The 15352-nt window shown below is 36.9% G+C and overlaps 1 protein-coding gene across 1 annotated transcript; it reads left to right on the top strand.

Moving 5' to 3' along the window:
* Nucleotides 1-8357: 8357 nt before the first annotated feature.
* SRY (sex determining region Y) lies at nucleotides 8358-9047 on the top strand. The gene has a single exon (NM_001014385.1). The coding sequence runs from the start codon at nucleotides 8358-8360 to the stop codon at nucleotides 9045-9047; it is 690 nt and encodes a 229-aa protein (NP_001014407.1).
* The last annotated feature ends 6305 nt before the right edge of the window (nucleotides 9048-15352 follow it).

The raw sequence follows: 15352 nt of genomic DNA, 5'->3' as shown, positions 1-15352 counted from the left end.
TCTGCATTAACATGTATATATCCTTCCTTTTCTCCTTTGTTGTAGTTACAGCAAAAAAATTAATTCACAGAGAAGCAATATTTTTCAGCTTTTAAGACACTGTAACCATTGTTTTTGAAACAAGACCAAAACCGGGATTCATGTTATATCCATTATTACTAAAGTACTGTTCTGAAGATTTAAAGATGAAAAGGATAAGTATAAATATACAGTGCTTATGAAAAAAGTGTCAGTTAAATGTATGTCAGCTAAAGGATGATATCTTTCATATATAAATCACTACAGGAGAAAGAAAAATCCTCATCAGAAAACTGAGAAATATCCATAAGAACTGACCAATTATTAGGGTACTAAAGGTATTTCAAAAATAAGGAGCTGAATGAAAACAGTTTCTGATGTCAATAAAATGAGGAAAAAATAGTGTATACAATGTACAGTAGAGCAAGTCCATGGAATATCATTAATAAATTAACAACTTTCATCAAGTAGTTTTTGGCCAAACATCTGCTTAGTTTAAGATAGGAGATAGTGGGTCTGTGGGCCAGACACCTGGCAGTTGTCAAATGGAATAAAATTGAGGCTTTTTTCTCACCCAGACACTCCAAGGACAAGGCTAGTGGCAAAAGTCTGTTTAAAGCAAAAAGATAAAGACCCACTCCAGAGATCAAGGAAGACTTTCCTATCTGCACATACACAGGGATGTTTTTTTGGGGGGCCTCACAAATGAGGGGGCTCCATGCCATAATAAGCATGGATGGACCTCTATGGTGGGATCCATCTGAGAAAAAAGTTGTGCATGCAACTTGGGTTGGGGGGGGGTGGTCTATGGAGGTATAAAGAATGAAAGAAGATAACTGGCCAAAGGCAAACAAAGACTCAGCAGCATTGTCCTATGTAGGTAATTTATATCACATTCTTATTGCACTTTTCCTTACTCAGGACTCACACACTCCGGATGGGTATTTCTGTCTAGTTTCTGAAGTTCTGTGCTTCTCCTCATTAGAGAGGATGTCCATACACTCTTTCTAGATGTGTGCCTCTGCCCTGTGTCTGAATTTAATAAAATGTTTTCCTATATGCTCTCTCATAAGAAAAGTTATGACCAACCTAGATAGCATATTGAAAAGCACAGACATTACTTTGCCAACATCTAGTCAAGCCTATGGTTTTTCCAGTGGTCACATATGGATGTAAAAGTTGGACTGTGAAGAAGGCTGACAGCTGAAGAATTAATGCTTTTGAACTGTAGTGTTGGAGAAGAGTCTTGAGAGTCCTTTGGACTGCAAGGAGATCCAACCAGTCCATTCTAAAGGAGATCAGCCCTGGGAGTTCTTTGGAAGGACTGGTGCTAAAGCTGAAACTCCAAAACTTTGGCCACCTCATATGAAGAGTTGACTCATTGGAAAAGACTCTGATGCTGGGAAGGATTGGGGGCAGGAGGAGAAGGGGACGACAGAGGATGAGATGGCTGGATGGTATCACCGACTCGATGGACGTGAGTTTGAGTGAACTCTGGGAGTTGGTGATGGACAGGGAGGCCTGGTGTGCTGTGATTCATGGGGTCGTGGAGAGTAAGATATGACTGAGCGACTGAACTGAACTGAACTGAACAAGAAACTTTGCACCTATTTTTACAGTTTCTGTCTCCTTGAAAGACTTACTTTCAAACAGGGGCAAGAGCCGAGACCACTTTACTTTTAGCCTGTAGCCCACTGATGGTCTAGTGGCTAGGACTCTTTGTTTTCATGCTGGCTGATGAAAGTTTAATTTCTGACCAGTGAATTAAGATCTTTCTTCAGGAGTACTCACTGCTCTCCCTTCAAAATCAGATTCACTTCAGAACTTAGACTATTATTGACTTTCATAGGAACAGGAGAGATCATGAAACAGATAAGAGATCAAAAGTGACCTTCTTTTTTCAAGAAAAGAACAAGTTAAGTCAAACAACATCTGAGCTGTCTAGAGGAATTAAAAATGGTAGCTTGTGCTTTGTGCATCGGAAATTAAATGGCAGGAGTGGGACCATTTTTAATGTTTCAAGGTAGAAAGGAAGACTGCTTTGAAATGGGCTTTTTTCTCTTTATTTTAATATCAACACTTACAAATAAGCTAGGAAAATACATCAAGCTATAGTAATTTTAAAGTAATTTCCTATATTAGAAATGTCAAAATGGTAAAATTAAAAGAAAACATTAAAATGATGCTAGAGAAGAAAGCAAGAAGCATTATTTTTACAGTTGTAAACCAGATATGTATTTATATAAATAGCATATATGTATTTATATAAATAGCATATATGTATTTGCAAGTTTCTTTTTTTCAGGTGGTTTCTATTTCTTCCACCCCATATGAATTAAGATGCTCCTGGAAGGTGATAACAATTAAATCAATCATGTTTATGGGATTCAGATTCTATATGACTTATTTAAGTCTTGGAACAATGAGATAATTGAGTTTTGATATGTATCTAACACATTAAAAAGATATTTCATTTTAATTCATTAAGTCCAGGGCATGTTTAAAAATCCAGCAAGATTAAATAAAGAAACAAATGTTCTGTTTATCATTAAAAGTGAAAGTGAAGGTTGCTCAGTCATGTCTGACTCTTTATGACCCCATGGACTATACAGTACCATGCAGTTCTCCAGGCTAGAATACTGGTGTGAGTAGCCATTCCCTTCTCCAGGGGATCTTCCCAAGGCAGGTATCAAACCCAAGTCTCCTACATTAAAGGCGGATTCTTTACCAGTTGAGCCACAAGGGAAGTGCAAGAATACTGGAGTGGCTGGCCTATCCCTTTTCTAGTGTATCTTCCCAAACAATAAAATGAACTGGGACCTCCTGATTACAGGTGAATTATTTACCAAATGAGCTAGCTATCAGGGAAGCTCTATGTATTATTAGAGTTAAAAAAAAAAAAAAAACGCAGTTCACACACTAGGAAATAGGTGGACACATAAATTGATATAGATTAGTAAACTACAAATAGGGCAAGATTTAGTGTCCTTATATTTTAACCACATAATTTCATATGTTTTGCTGGGAAATGTCCTGATAGTATTAGAGGACATAAATGGAGCAAAATCTGTGCAATTATAATTGTATCTATTCCTTCATTTGAAAACGTTCTAACTATTTTGTGGGGGGAGGTGAGTGGGAATGGTGAAGAGAAAAAATATGCAAATTATTATTGTAAAATTTTGTGAGGGTTTCATGTAAACACTGTTGAACTATGGTCCATCAACTGTAGAAAGTGGGTATTTAACCAACTAGGATAAAGTGAATCAGTTCCAATCAGTTCAGTCACTCAGTCATGTCTTACTCTTTTTGACCCCATGGACTGCAGCATGCCAGGCTTCGGTGTACATTACCAACTCCTAGAACTTGCTCAAACTCATGTCCATTGAGTTGGTGATGGCATCCAACCATCTCATTCTCTGTTGTCCTCTTCCCTTGTCTTCAATCTTTCCCAGCATCAGGGTCTTTTCCAATGAGTCAGTTCTTTGCATCAGGTGGCAAAAATATTGGAGCTTCAGCTTTAGCAACAGTCCTTCCAAGGGATATTCATTCAGGACTGATTTCCTTTATGATTGGCTAGTTTGATCCCCTTGCAGTGCAAGGGACTGTTAAGAGTCTGCTCCACAGTTCATAAGCATCAATTCTTTGTCACTCAGCTTTCTTTATGGTCTAATTCTCACATCCAGCCATTACTACAGGAAAAAGACATATCTTTGACTAGATGGACCTTTGTTGGCAAAGTAATGTCTCTGCTTTTTAATATACTGTCTATGTTGGTCATAGCTTTTCTTCCAAAATGCAACCATCTTTTAGTTTTATGGCTGCAGTCATTATCTGCAGTAATTCTAGAGCCAAATAAATAAAAATCTATCACTATTTCCATTGTTTCTCCATCTATTTGACATGAAGTGATGGGACCAGATGCTATGATCCTTATTTTTTAATGTTGAATTTCAAGCCAGCTTTTTCACTCTTCTCTTTCCCGTTCATCAACAGGCTTTTTAGTTACTCTTCTCTTTCTACTATAAGAGTGTTGTCAGCTGTATATTTAAGGATAAAGTGGGTACTTATACCTTAAACAAAGCTGAGAACTGGAGAATGGATGCTTGAGAGTCCCTTGGACTGCAAGGAGATCCAACCAATCATCCTAAGGGAAATCAGTCCTGAATATTCATTGGAAGGACTGATGTTGAGACTGAAACTCCAATACCTGAAACTCCACCACCTGATGAGAATAACTGACTCATTGGAAAAGATCCTGATCCTGGAAAAGATTGAAGGCAGGAGAAGAAGGATGAGACAGAGAATGAATGGTTGGATGGCATCACCAACTCAATGGACATGACATTGAATAAGCTCCAGGAGTTGGTCATGGATAGGGAAGCCTGGTGGGCTACAGTCCATGGTGTCACAAAAAGTCAGACATGACTGAGTGACTAAAATGAACTGATAACTTACATGCAGTTGATTCCATTGCAATAATCTAGAATATAGTGTTCAGTTCTTATTCATTTTTACTTTAATTTGAGAAGAAATAAGAATCTATAATATGAAAAATTATTTTAATCTAATATCTCTGGTGCATTTTCCTTTTCTAGAATATTAATCCCACCAAAACAGAAATTGAGTTTGATAGTTTGGCAAACTTTACTGTTAGTGAATCCCCTTTGGGTTTAACTTTTTAAGAACTGTATCACTTCCTACTACTTTGCTTGTGGGGATGATTGAGACATAGTAATGAAAAGGAAATTTATAGTCATTTAACCCAATAATGCCGAGAATAAATGTGGGGAATGGGTGTGGTATCCTAGTCACCCAAAAGCTCAGGATAGCATACATTTTGTCGCTACATTTTGTATGAAGGTGCAATATTATAAGAATTACTAAATATTGTATGTGAGCATAGTGACTGAGTATATATGAGGCTTCTGAAATAAAAATAAGCTGAAACATTAAAAATGCACTCAAAGAAACATTAGGTAACCTACTGATATATTATTGAGATGGACTATACACCCTTTCTTCATCCTCTTCCCTCCATTCTTGCATCAAAAGTCTCTACTTTAGAGAATCATGGAAGCTTTGGCTTTTTATAAGAGGAATACCAGTTTGTTTGTTTTTTTTTTCTATATGCTTTTAGCCATTTTGACTCTACTTGTTGATTGAAGTATATTGTACAGGTATTTCAAGAAAGTAATATATATGCCAGGTTGTATTCTTGGAGCTGGAAGTCTAAAAGCAGTGAAATCCCTTTTTTAATTTAAAGGTTCTTGTCTTCACAACCCTTTCATATGATGACATTAATATTTGAAGTCCTCTTTTTTTTTTTTTTCCTTTTTTCTGCTTTGAAGTGACTAAATTTACATAACATTCATTTCAATCATTTTAAGGATACAATTCAGTAGCTTCAGTTCAGTTCAGTCCCTCAGTCATGTCCGACTCTTTGTGACTCCATGAATTGCAGCATGCCAGGCCTCCCTGTCCATCACCAACTCCCAAAGTTCACTCAGACTCATGTCCATCGAGCTAGTGATGCCATCCAGCCATCTCATCCTCTGTTGTCCCCTTCCCCTCCTGCCCCCAATCCCTCCCAGCATCAGAGGCATTGAGTCAACTTTTCCAGTGAGTCAACTCTTGGCATGAGGTGGCCAAAGTACTGGAGTTTCAGCTTTAGCATCATTCCTTCCAAAGAAATCCCAGGGCTGATCTCCTTCAGAATGGACTGGTTGGATCTCCTTGCAGTCCAAGGGACTCTCAGGAGTCTTCTCCAACACCACAGTTCAAAAGCATCAATACTTCAATGCTCAGCCTTCTTCACAGTCCAAATCTCACATCCATATATGACCACAGGAAAAACCATAGCCTTGACTAGACGGACCTTTGTTGGCAAAGTAATGTCTCTGCTTTTGAATATGCTATCTAGGTTGGTCATAATCTTCCTTCCAAGGAGTAAGTGTCTTTTAATTTCGTGGTTGCACTCACCATGTGCAGTGATTTTGGAGCCCAACAAAATAAAGTCTGACATTGTTTCCACTGTTTCCCCATCTATTTCCCGTGAAGGGATGGGACCGGATGCCATGATCTTCGTTTTCTGAATGTTGAGCTTTAAGCCAACTTTTTCACTCTCCTCTTTCATCTTCATCAAGAGGCTTTTTAGTTCCTCTTCACTTTCTGCCATAAGGGTGGTGTCATCTGCATATCTGAGATTATTGATATTTCTCCCGGCAATCTTGATTCCAGTTTGTGTTTCTTCCAGTCCAGCATTTCTCATGCGTATAAGAATGCATATCAGCATACTCTGCATATAAGTTAAATAAGCAGGGTGACAATATACAGCTTTGGCATACTCTTTTTCCTATTTGGAAGCAATCTGTTGTTCCCTGTCCAGTTCTAACTGTTGCTTCCTGAACTGCACACAGATTTCTCAAGAGGCAGGTCAGGTGGTCTGGTATTCCCATCTCTTTCAGAATTTTCCACAATCAGTACATTCAAATGTTGTACAATCAACAATTGTATGTAGCTCCGTAATATTTCACTGACCTAGAAAGAAAAGCTGAACAGCTTAGCAGTTACATTCCATGTTCCTTCCCTCTTATTCATTCCTGGGTAACCATCACTAATTTGGTTCTTTTCTCTTAATTTGCCCTTTCTGGGGACTTCATGTGAAGATAATCTTCCAGTATGTGGCCTCTTGTGTACCTTTTTTAACACAGTATGATGTTTTCAAGGTTCCTCCACATTGCTGAATGTATCACTTTTTGTCTTTTAATTTCAACATTGAAAAGGTATGTATTTTTCTCATATATTAAACAATTTCTAGGTTTATAAAATCTGCTTTTGTGTATGAGTGTCATTTAAACATTTGCTTCCACAGTAAGAGGCATGTTTTAAATTGCATGAAGTAATGCTATTTTCACATTTTATTTGGATCTTTAATAGTTAACTTTAATGACTAAGATACAACTTACAGGATTGACACATTTGGCTGAATAAAGTTAGCCTTTGAAGTTTCTACTATCATTGCATCATAAGACATTGCTTAAATCATTTTTTATGCAGATCATTTTTATGTAGGACAAGCATTATTCAAATTATATTTTCTTAGGAATTTTGGCATCACTTTTATGAAATCTTGGTAAGACTTTTTATTATTTATATGTTATGTGAAATATATTTCATACAATATACAGTTGTTACTTCCATTTTTCAGATATGATTTTAAAACTTGTATAGGAGAAGTCTCCTCCTATTTTATTACATGAAAATACTCTATGTCAACTTTCAAGTTTGCCTTATGGATTTATTTGGAAGAAGGCTTCACTTATTTCATTTTGTAAAGCCTTACTTTTCAATTTTCTCCACAGTTTGAACTACAATATAAAACAATTGATGGTTACAATTTAGAAATTTAGATTTATAAAGCTTTTTTTTTTGTTTTGTTTTATTTAGTTTTGATCATCTGTTAGGTAAAAGTGCAGAAGAGAGTGATGGATATTACTTCTGCACAGCCTACGCATCTAAGACACCACACACCAACCCCCACCCCCACCCTCCCACTTTTCCTACTCCCCAACCGTCAGAACAAAAAAATAAAAATCCAGTCCCTTTGAAGTGTTATATTAACACCAGGGAACTGCTTGGGTACCAAGGTTATGTGTTTTTTCTTTTAATGGAACAGGTTTTTAATCTAATTTTAGTTGTATCTGAGATTGCCTGTTAAATATGTGTTAGTATATATTAGCATTCTGAAAGTCGTTAGCACAGATAATAGAATTACCAGTTATTAGCTACTGGAATACGTACATAGATTTTTCAGCTGCACTTTGAGCCTAAGTGGAGAAGCAGGGTTAGTGATTAGCATGGATTGGGTATCCTGTGTATTCAAATATATAACAGGATTGGGCTGTTTTTCATCTTTTTTTGTTTAAGATAACATTCTCTTACATTCATAACCGTAGACAATTTGCTAGTATGTCTGCTGCACCTTCATCCTTTGAAATAAGTATATGAAAATAACTTCATAATGACACTTTTTGTATTTTTAAGCAGGTGTTAGCACATTCACAAATTCTGATTAGATGTAAACAAAGAAGAAAGCAGAGCCTTAATATCCTGTTAAGTAGCTTTGCTTGAGAAAGAGTAGGTTGATGGGTTTGGGCTGACTGCCAGGACGTATTGAGGGGAGGTATTGGGGGCGGAGAAATAAATATTTCACTGTATATATTGCACTAAGTCAGTCTGTGGTAAGAACAACTTATGAATAGCACCATAATTTTTAGAACGCTTACACCGCATATTACTTCCTCCCCTTTTAAACAGTGCAGTCGTATGCTTCTGCTATGTTCAGAGTATTGAACGACGATGTTTACAGTCCAGCTGTGGTACAGCAACAAACTACTCTCGCTTTTAGGAAAGACTCTTCCTTGTGCACAGACAGTCATAGCGCAAATGATCAGTGTGAAAGGGGAGAACATGTTAGGGAGAGCAGCCAGGACCACGTCAAGCGACCCATGAACGCCTTCATTGTGTGGTCTCGTGAACGAAGACGAAAGGTGGCTCTAGAGAATCCCAAAATGAAAAACTCAGACATCAGCAAGCAGCTGGGATATGAGTGGAAAAGGCTTACAGATGCTGAAAAGCGCCCATTCTTTGAGGAGGCACAGAGACTACTAGCCATACACCGAGACAAATACCCGGGCTATAAATATCGACCTCGTCGGAGAGCCAAGAGGCCACAGAAATCGCTTCCTGCAGACTCTTCAATACTATGCAACCCGATGCATGTAGAGACATTGCACCCCTTCACATACAGGGATGGTTGTGCCAAGACCACATACTCACAAATGGAAAGCCAATTAAGCCGGTCACAGTCCGTGATCATAACCAATTCACTCCTGCAAAAGGAGCATCACAGCAGCTGGACAAGCCTGGGCCACAATAAGGTAACATTGGCTACACGGATTTCGGCGGACTTTCCCTGTAACAAAAGCTTAGAGCCTGGACTTTCTTGTGCTTATTTTCAATATTGACTTCCTTACTCTCGCTAACAAAGGCGCTCTTTATCTCAATTTTACTACAGTTTCACCTGCGACTTAATTTTATAAGAAGCCCAATAAGTAAGTACATTTAACATGTAAAGAATTCAGACTTTCCAATATAACTGGTCCTCTGTTAATCAGTTCTTTCTATAAGAGTACTTTTTTGTAAAAAATTATCTTAACAGCACCAAAACTGCTTGAGTTCAAAGATCATCTATTTTTCCTAGTAATGGCACAATTTTTATATTTCTAATTTTAATTGTTCCAGAGATTGGTCATTAGTTAGATGGTAGCATATATTAATAATCTGGTAATGGCCACTATAGACAATATAACTTTTTATTCTAAATACTGTAACTCCAAACTATAGTACTTTCAGAAATACTCACAAATTCATGGTACAGAGTAAAAAATCTCGTACTTGGATGGAAAGCTCCCTACATTCTAAAGCACTTTCTGGTACAAGGTCTGTTCTTTGGTCTTTCTAGCTACTTTCCACCTCTTTGTAAATTGCAGGTAATTAGTGAATATATATGCATATTCTATCTTCTTTCACAGTTTATAGTCTTTTGTTCCCACTGTGAAAAAGCCAGTTTAGCTGCCATTTGCAACTCAGTTCCTTTAGTCATACAAAACTGCAAGCTTTGACCTGTGTTTTGAGGCGATTATAACATCCATCCAGTATTTAATTAGCACCTGTGAGACCCAAGGTTTCATCTCTTTTCTGAAAATTTTCTTTTAATCACTGGCAATAAATACACTTGTTTCCATTTTCACTTAAGTTTTGCATTCTTGGAGGGAGAAAACAAAAAATAAAGTGCCTTCATATCAAGAATATAAATTATTCAGATTATGTGGCATGGGGGATGGGATAAACAAGATCCTGTCTGATTAATCTGATGAGGTGTCAGTGAAAATGTAAATCAAAGGTGTTTAAAAATTTGCAAATAGGCTAAAGTAGAAAAATTGGCAGCTTGCAAAGGAAGCATCCCTTTTTTGGAATGAAAATAAGTCCATGGTGAAACTGTATGATATGATATGATATATATTACATATTAAAGTCAACTTTCCAATACATATGTTCCAAACTTTTGAAAAACAGTACTTCAAATAATAAATCTCAAAACCCAAAACAATATGTAGTGAAATGTGGAGTTTTTGAAAGAAAGTTCAGGGAAAAAAGGGAGGTAACTTCACAGACTGTTTTATTCCAGGAAAAATATTGTTTAATCAGACATTTATGCATTCCAAATGGTAATTATGTGCTATGATAACCTTCTAAACAAATACCTCAGGTTGTATTTTAAAGTATTTTATATTTTTCTATTTATATGTATTGGTGTTTAATATTTTAAGCCTCTGTTTCCACATGTTCATAAATAAACTGTACTTTAACTTTTGTCAAAATAGGTATGCTTTCCTTTTCTTTAACTTCAAATAAAGGAAAACATATAATACTATGTTTAATTTACTTTGCTTTAAATAACATCAGTGACACTGAGTTTGTTTTGGAAATTACTATGTACACTTCATCCTGTATACTATAGATGTATAACTGTGTTTCAGGGAGGAAGCTGATTCTGATTCCATGTTGGAAATTGTTTCTTTACTTACTTTTATTTTTATAACCATTCTAAATTGCTTGCCTGGGGGACTCTGCCCCTTTGCTTGACTGTAAACTAAAGTGTCTTTGTTTTGCTCAAAAAGAAATAGTTTGTCTCTGTTTACCTGTGAATAGAAGAGATTAACACACTCCTGAAGACTGGACATTCCCTTGAAGAGGTTTTATAAGACTGAAGATCCTTCTATTTTATTTTCCCCCTGCCTTTCTCTCTATTCTGGCTTTTGACTTGAGTTCCTCATGCTTCTTTTTCTCTGATCTAAACAGAACCTGGTATCCAGACCCTAATAAGATAATTATTTTGAGGCACTAGCCTGCCTCTTCTCAGTCTGCCTGCTCTGTGAATAAAGTCTTCTCATTGTGTCAACAACTTGTCTCTTGGATTCATTGGCCTGTCATGAGGTGACCAGAGTGAGCTTGGACTCGGTAACAATTGCACTTTTGGGCTTTAATTATTATGAGTAATGATGTCCTTTGTACATTTGTATACCTGTCTGTGGTAGAACATTTACAAACATTTCTCCTGAATATATGTCTAGGAAAGAAATGAATGGTTTTGTGTATTTTTAGCAAGCTCTTTTTTTTTCTTTTTTTGTAAATTTTGATGAATATTCTTGTATTTTCTAATGAATATCTGCTATATTTTAAAATGTGCCAACTTTTAAAAATATTCATTGGTATGAACTAATACCATGAATTCCAGATGTAATTGGATATGACTCCTTTCTCTACCATTTATCAGGGCTGACATTGATGGATTTGTTTTGGTCCTCAGTTTGTTTACCTTTAATCAGCAGTAGGAATAATAATAAATTAAAATAAAAAACAGCAAAGCAGAAAAATAAATCCTCATTGGGATGCTGGGAAGACTATGTAACTTTAAGGTGTATAATGAATCAATGAGCAAAAATATATAAAGCATTACAATTAAAAGTCAACATTAATTAATGCTAACATTAACTAATTAGTATGTTAACTAACACTAACATACTAACACTAACTAGTATGGATGATAATTATAACAAAATAAAAATGACAAAAGCTACCTACTAGGATACTGTGAAAACTAAATAAATGAAGGTACATATTCTGTGAGTGAAAGTATGCATAGTACTCAGAACAGAGATAAGCACTGGTAACTAACAACTGTTGACTGAAAAATGACAAGAGTTGTGAATTAAGTTTTCTTTGGGGCAAAATGAGGACTGCAGCCCAGGAGGCAGCATCAGATAGCTCTAAGAGACTACTCCAAAGTGGCAGTGGGGGAAAGTCAATATATAAGGTTTTGGTGAAGGGGGAGTTCAAAACCATGAACTGCTCATTTTACAAGAGGTTTTTTTGTTAGTCATGAATATCTGATGTCACCATGAGGGGATTTAGTGCTTACTCTATATATGAGGAGATGCAAGTATTGAGATCATACAATGTAATCCTAAAGCATCCATCTATCTAAAGACCTGTCTCGAAGACAGCCTCACCCTGAACTCCCTCAGGGGTTGTTGAAGGTCAACAGCATGAGGTTCAATCACCATAGAGGCAGATGGCAAACACCTTTGTTGTTCAGTTGTCGGCAATGCTCTTGATAGATGCCAATTTGTAGTTGACACAACTAATTAACAGAGAAGGCAATGGCAACATACTCCAGTACTCTTGCCTGGAAAATCCCATGGATGGAAGAGCCTGGTAAGCTGCAGTCTATAGGGTCGCAAAGAGTCGGACACGACTAGTGACTTTACTCTGACTTTTCAGTTTCATGCATTGGAGAAGGAAATGGCAACCTACCCCAATGTTCTTGCCTGGAGAATCCCAGGGATGGCAGAGCCTGGTGGGCTGCTGTCTGTGGGGTCACAAAGAGTCGGACACAACTAAAGCGACTTAGCAGCAGCAGCAGCAACAAATTAAAATAATGATAACAAATAACAGTGACAACCTACCTCAATTGGATGCAGAAAGGACAAAATTACTTAAAGATGCATAATAATTCAAGGATTTAAAGTATTTAAAGTACTTAGGGTAGATGTAGGCACTGGTAAAGAAATAAATAGTTAGAATAATTAAAAAAATAAACAGAAGGACAAAAACAAAAACAAAACCTGTTCTGCTTCATTGAGATGCTGTGAAGACTGAAGAAACTATGATGCATACAGATTTAATGAATATTTAATATATTCAGAGGTTAACATTATTAAAGTGCTAAATAGCAATAATGATAATGATGGTAACAATGATAATGATATTATAATAATAAAACCACCTCACTGGAATATTATGAGACTAAATAGGTAAAGGTATGTAAGGTTCAAGAAATAAATATACAATGTTCTTACAGTAAAAGATAACATTAGGAAAGAAGTAATTAATAATAATTACAAATATTAATCATGATAATAAATAACAGCAAATCTTTCCTTCAGGGGGATTCTGTGAAGACTAAATATGAAAGTATTTAGGATTCAAAGAGTAGATGTATATAATGTACTAAAAATGGAGGTTTGTTTTATTGATGTGTTAGCTAATAGTAATAATTGAAAGCAACAATGACATCATTGATATGCTGTGAAGACTGAATAATTTCAAGTGAGCAGAGTTCAAGGAGCACAATGTACTGCAAATTAAGGTCAGTATTAATAGAGAAAAAATCAATACTAATAATAATTCCAATAGCAATAATAGTACAAATATAGCAATGATGGATACTTAACTAGGATGCTATGAACACTAAGGAAATTAAGACTTAAAGGATTTGATGAGAAAGTGTATCTAAGTACTAAGAGAAGAAGTCAACATGAGTAAAATCTAAGTAGTAATAATAATAATTATGAGGATGATGATGATAAGTAGAAATAAAACCTACTTCAGGGATGCTGTGAAGACTAAGTGAAGGTGTAGGATTCAAGAAATAAGTATTTGAAATACTTGGAACACCGATAGATATTAGTAAAACACTAATTAATAACACCACCAACATGAATAATAATAAATAATAAAAATGAAACACATCATTGGGATACTATGGCAGTTTTTTAACTAGTTATGGTATATAGGGGCTGAATGAGTAAATGCATAAGAAGTACTTAGAAAAGAGGATTGGAGACAAGATGGCAGAACATTTGTCTGAACGGTGAAAGAACACTGAATGAACACTGAAAGATGAACTCCCCAAGTTGGGAGGTGACCAATATGCTACTGGAGAAGAGTGGAGAAAGAGCTCCAGGATGAATGAAGAGGCTGAGTCAAAGCAAAACAACTCCAATGGTGTAAAGAAAAATATTTCATAGGAATCTGGAATGTTAGGTCCATGAATCAAGATGTTGGGAAGGCTGGGAGGAGGGAAAGAGAGATTCCATCTTGAAGACTGTCAGTTATCTTAAGGCACGATGAAAACTGGGCCTGAACCCTGTTAACTATTGTCAAACTAAAGTCAGGAAACTCCATCCTCACAGATGGCAAAGATTGGAAGTAAAGGTCAGATTGTGTTAGACTAACGATAGTGCCTGAACGTAAAGGTCAGATTGTGTTAGACTAATGAGAGTGCCTGAACCTGCATGTTGTAGTTGTTAATTCTTCCACACCTGCATATTGTAAAACAAATTACTAATGTGTAACCAGTTTGAGTGAACTCTGGGAGTTGGTGATGGACAGGGAGGCCTGGTGTGCTGTGATTAATGGTGTTGCAAAGAGTCGGACACAACTTAGCGACTGAACTGAACTGAACTGAACTGAATGTGTAACCATTCATGTAGTGGAGGGTATAAAACTGAGTCCTCCAAAATCATCAGGGTCCTTGTCAGGAACCGATTCCCCTTGGGCCTGTTAGTGTAATAAACTGTACACTATACTGAGTGTCCTCCAAGGATTGTTCTACAACTCTGGATTCTACAAAATACCTGGTGTGTTGGCTGTGAAATCCTCAGAGAGAGAGGCACATTGAGCCTCCACCTGAGGCTTTCACTGGGATGAAAGCTTCTGTGAGGGGATGGCACCTCCTCTCTTAGATCACCTCTTGTTTTATTGACTCATCTTTCTAAGCAGACTTCACAAGACTGTGGATTACAGAGGGAAACACTCAAGTAGGTCCCACTGTAATAGTGGAAGAAGGGGCCTGATCAACTTATTGGGGCTGGATGAACCTGTGGTGACTGTGTCCTTGTAGGCTCAGTGGGGAATTGTTTACTGAAGTAAGTAAAACACTGTTAACAGAATCTGTGCCAATTGTTTGTCAATGTACTTACTGGTTTCCAAGCGACTGTCCAATTTGTGCAACACCCTCCCATTCTCCCTAGGCATTCAGGGACTTCCTGAATGTTGTTTAGGACCAGACTGGAAACTGAGGCTCTGGGTGCACATTTGTCTGCACTGACCCATAATAAGACAGACTGGGATCTTGCCAGGATCAGACTTATGCAAAGAGAAGTATATGAAAGCCTTAATAGATTGGATTTGGATGACTGCTAACAGAAAAACATGAGAGATAATACCATGGAAAGACTTGGTAGGTAAGACCCTTTTCACTTTGATCATAGTTGAGGTACAGTGGCCCTTGTACTTCTTTGAGTGGAGACTTCAGTCAGGGCTGGGGTACAAGACCCTAGCAATGAGCGATGAAATAGAAGTTGGACTTGCTGTAAGTGATAGAAGGAAAGTAAAAAGTAGGAAAGGTAGCAGAGAATTCAAA

Source organism: Bos taurus, chromosome Y (assembly GCF_002263795.3).
Source record: "Bos taurus isolate L1 Dominette 01449 registration number 42190680 breed Hereford chromosome Y, ARS-UCD2.0, whole genome shotgun sequence".
In the NCBI taxonomy this organism is placed as follows: Eukaryota; Metazoa; Chordata; class Mammalia; order Artiodactyla; family Bovidae; genus Bos; species Bos taurus.
Note: the sequence above shows the minus strand (reverse complement) of the source record. Positions and strands in the feature narration are given on the sequence as shown.

Excerpts from the sequence above, each read along its gene's own strand:
- SRY (NM_001014385.1), top strand. The coding sequence starts at position 8,358 with ATGTTCAGAGTATTGAACGACGATGTTTACAGTCCAGCTGTGGTACAG.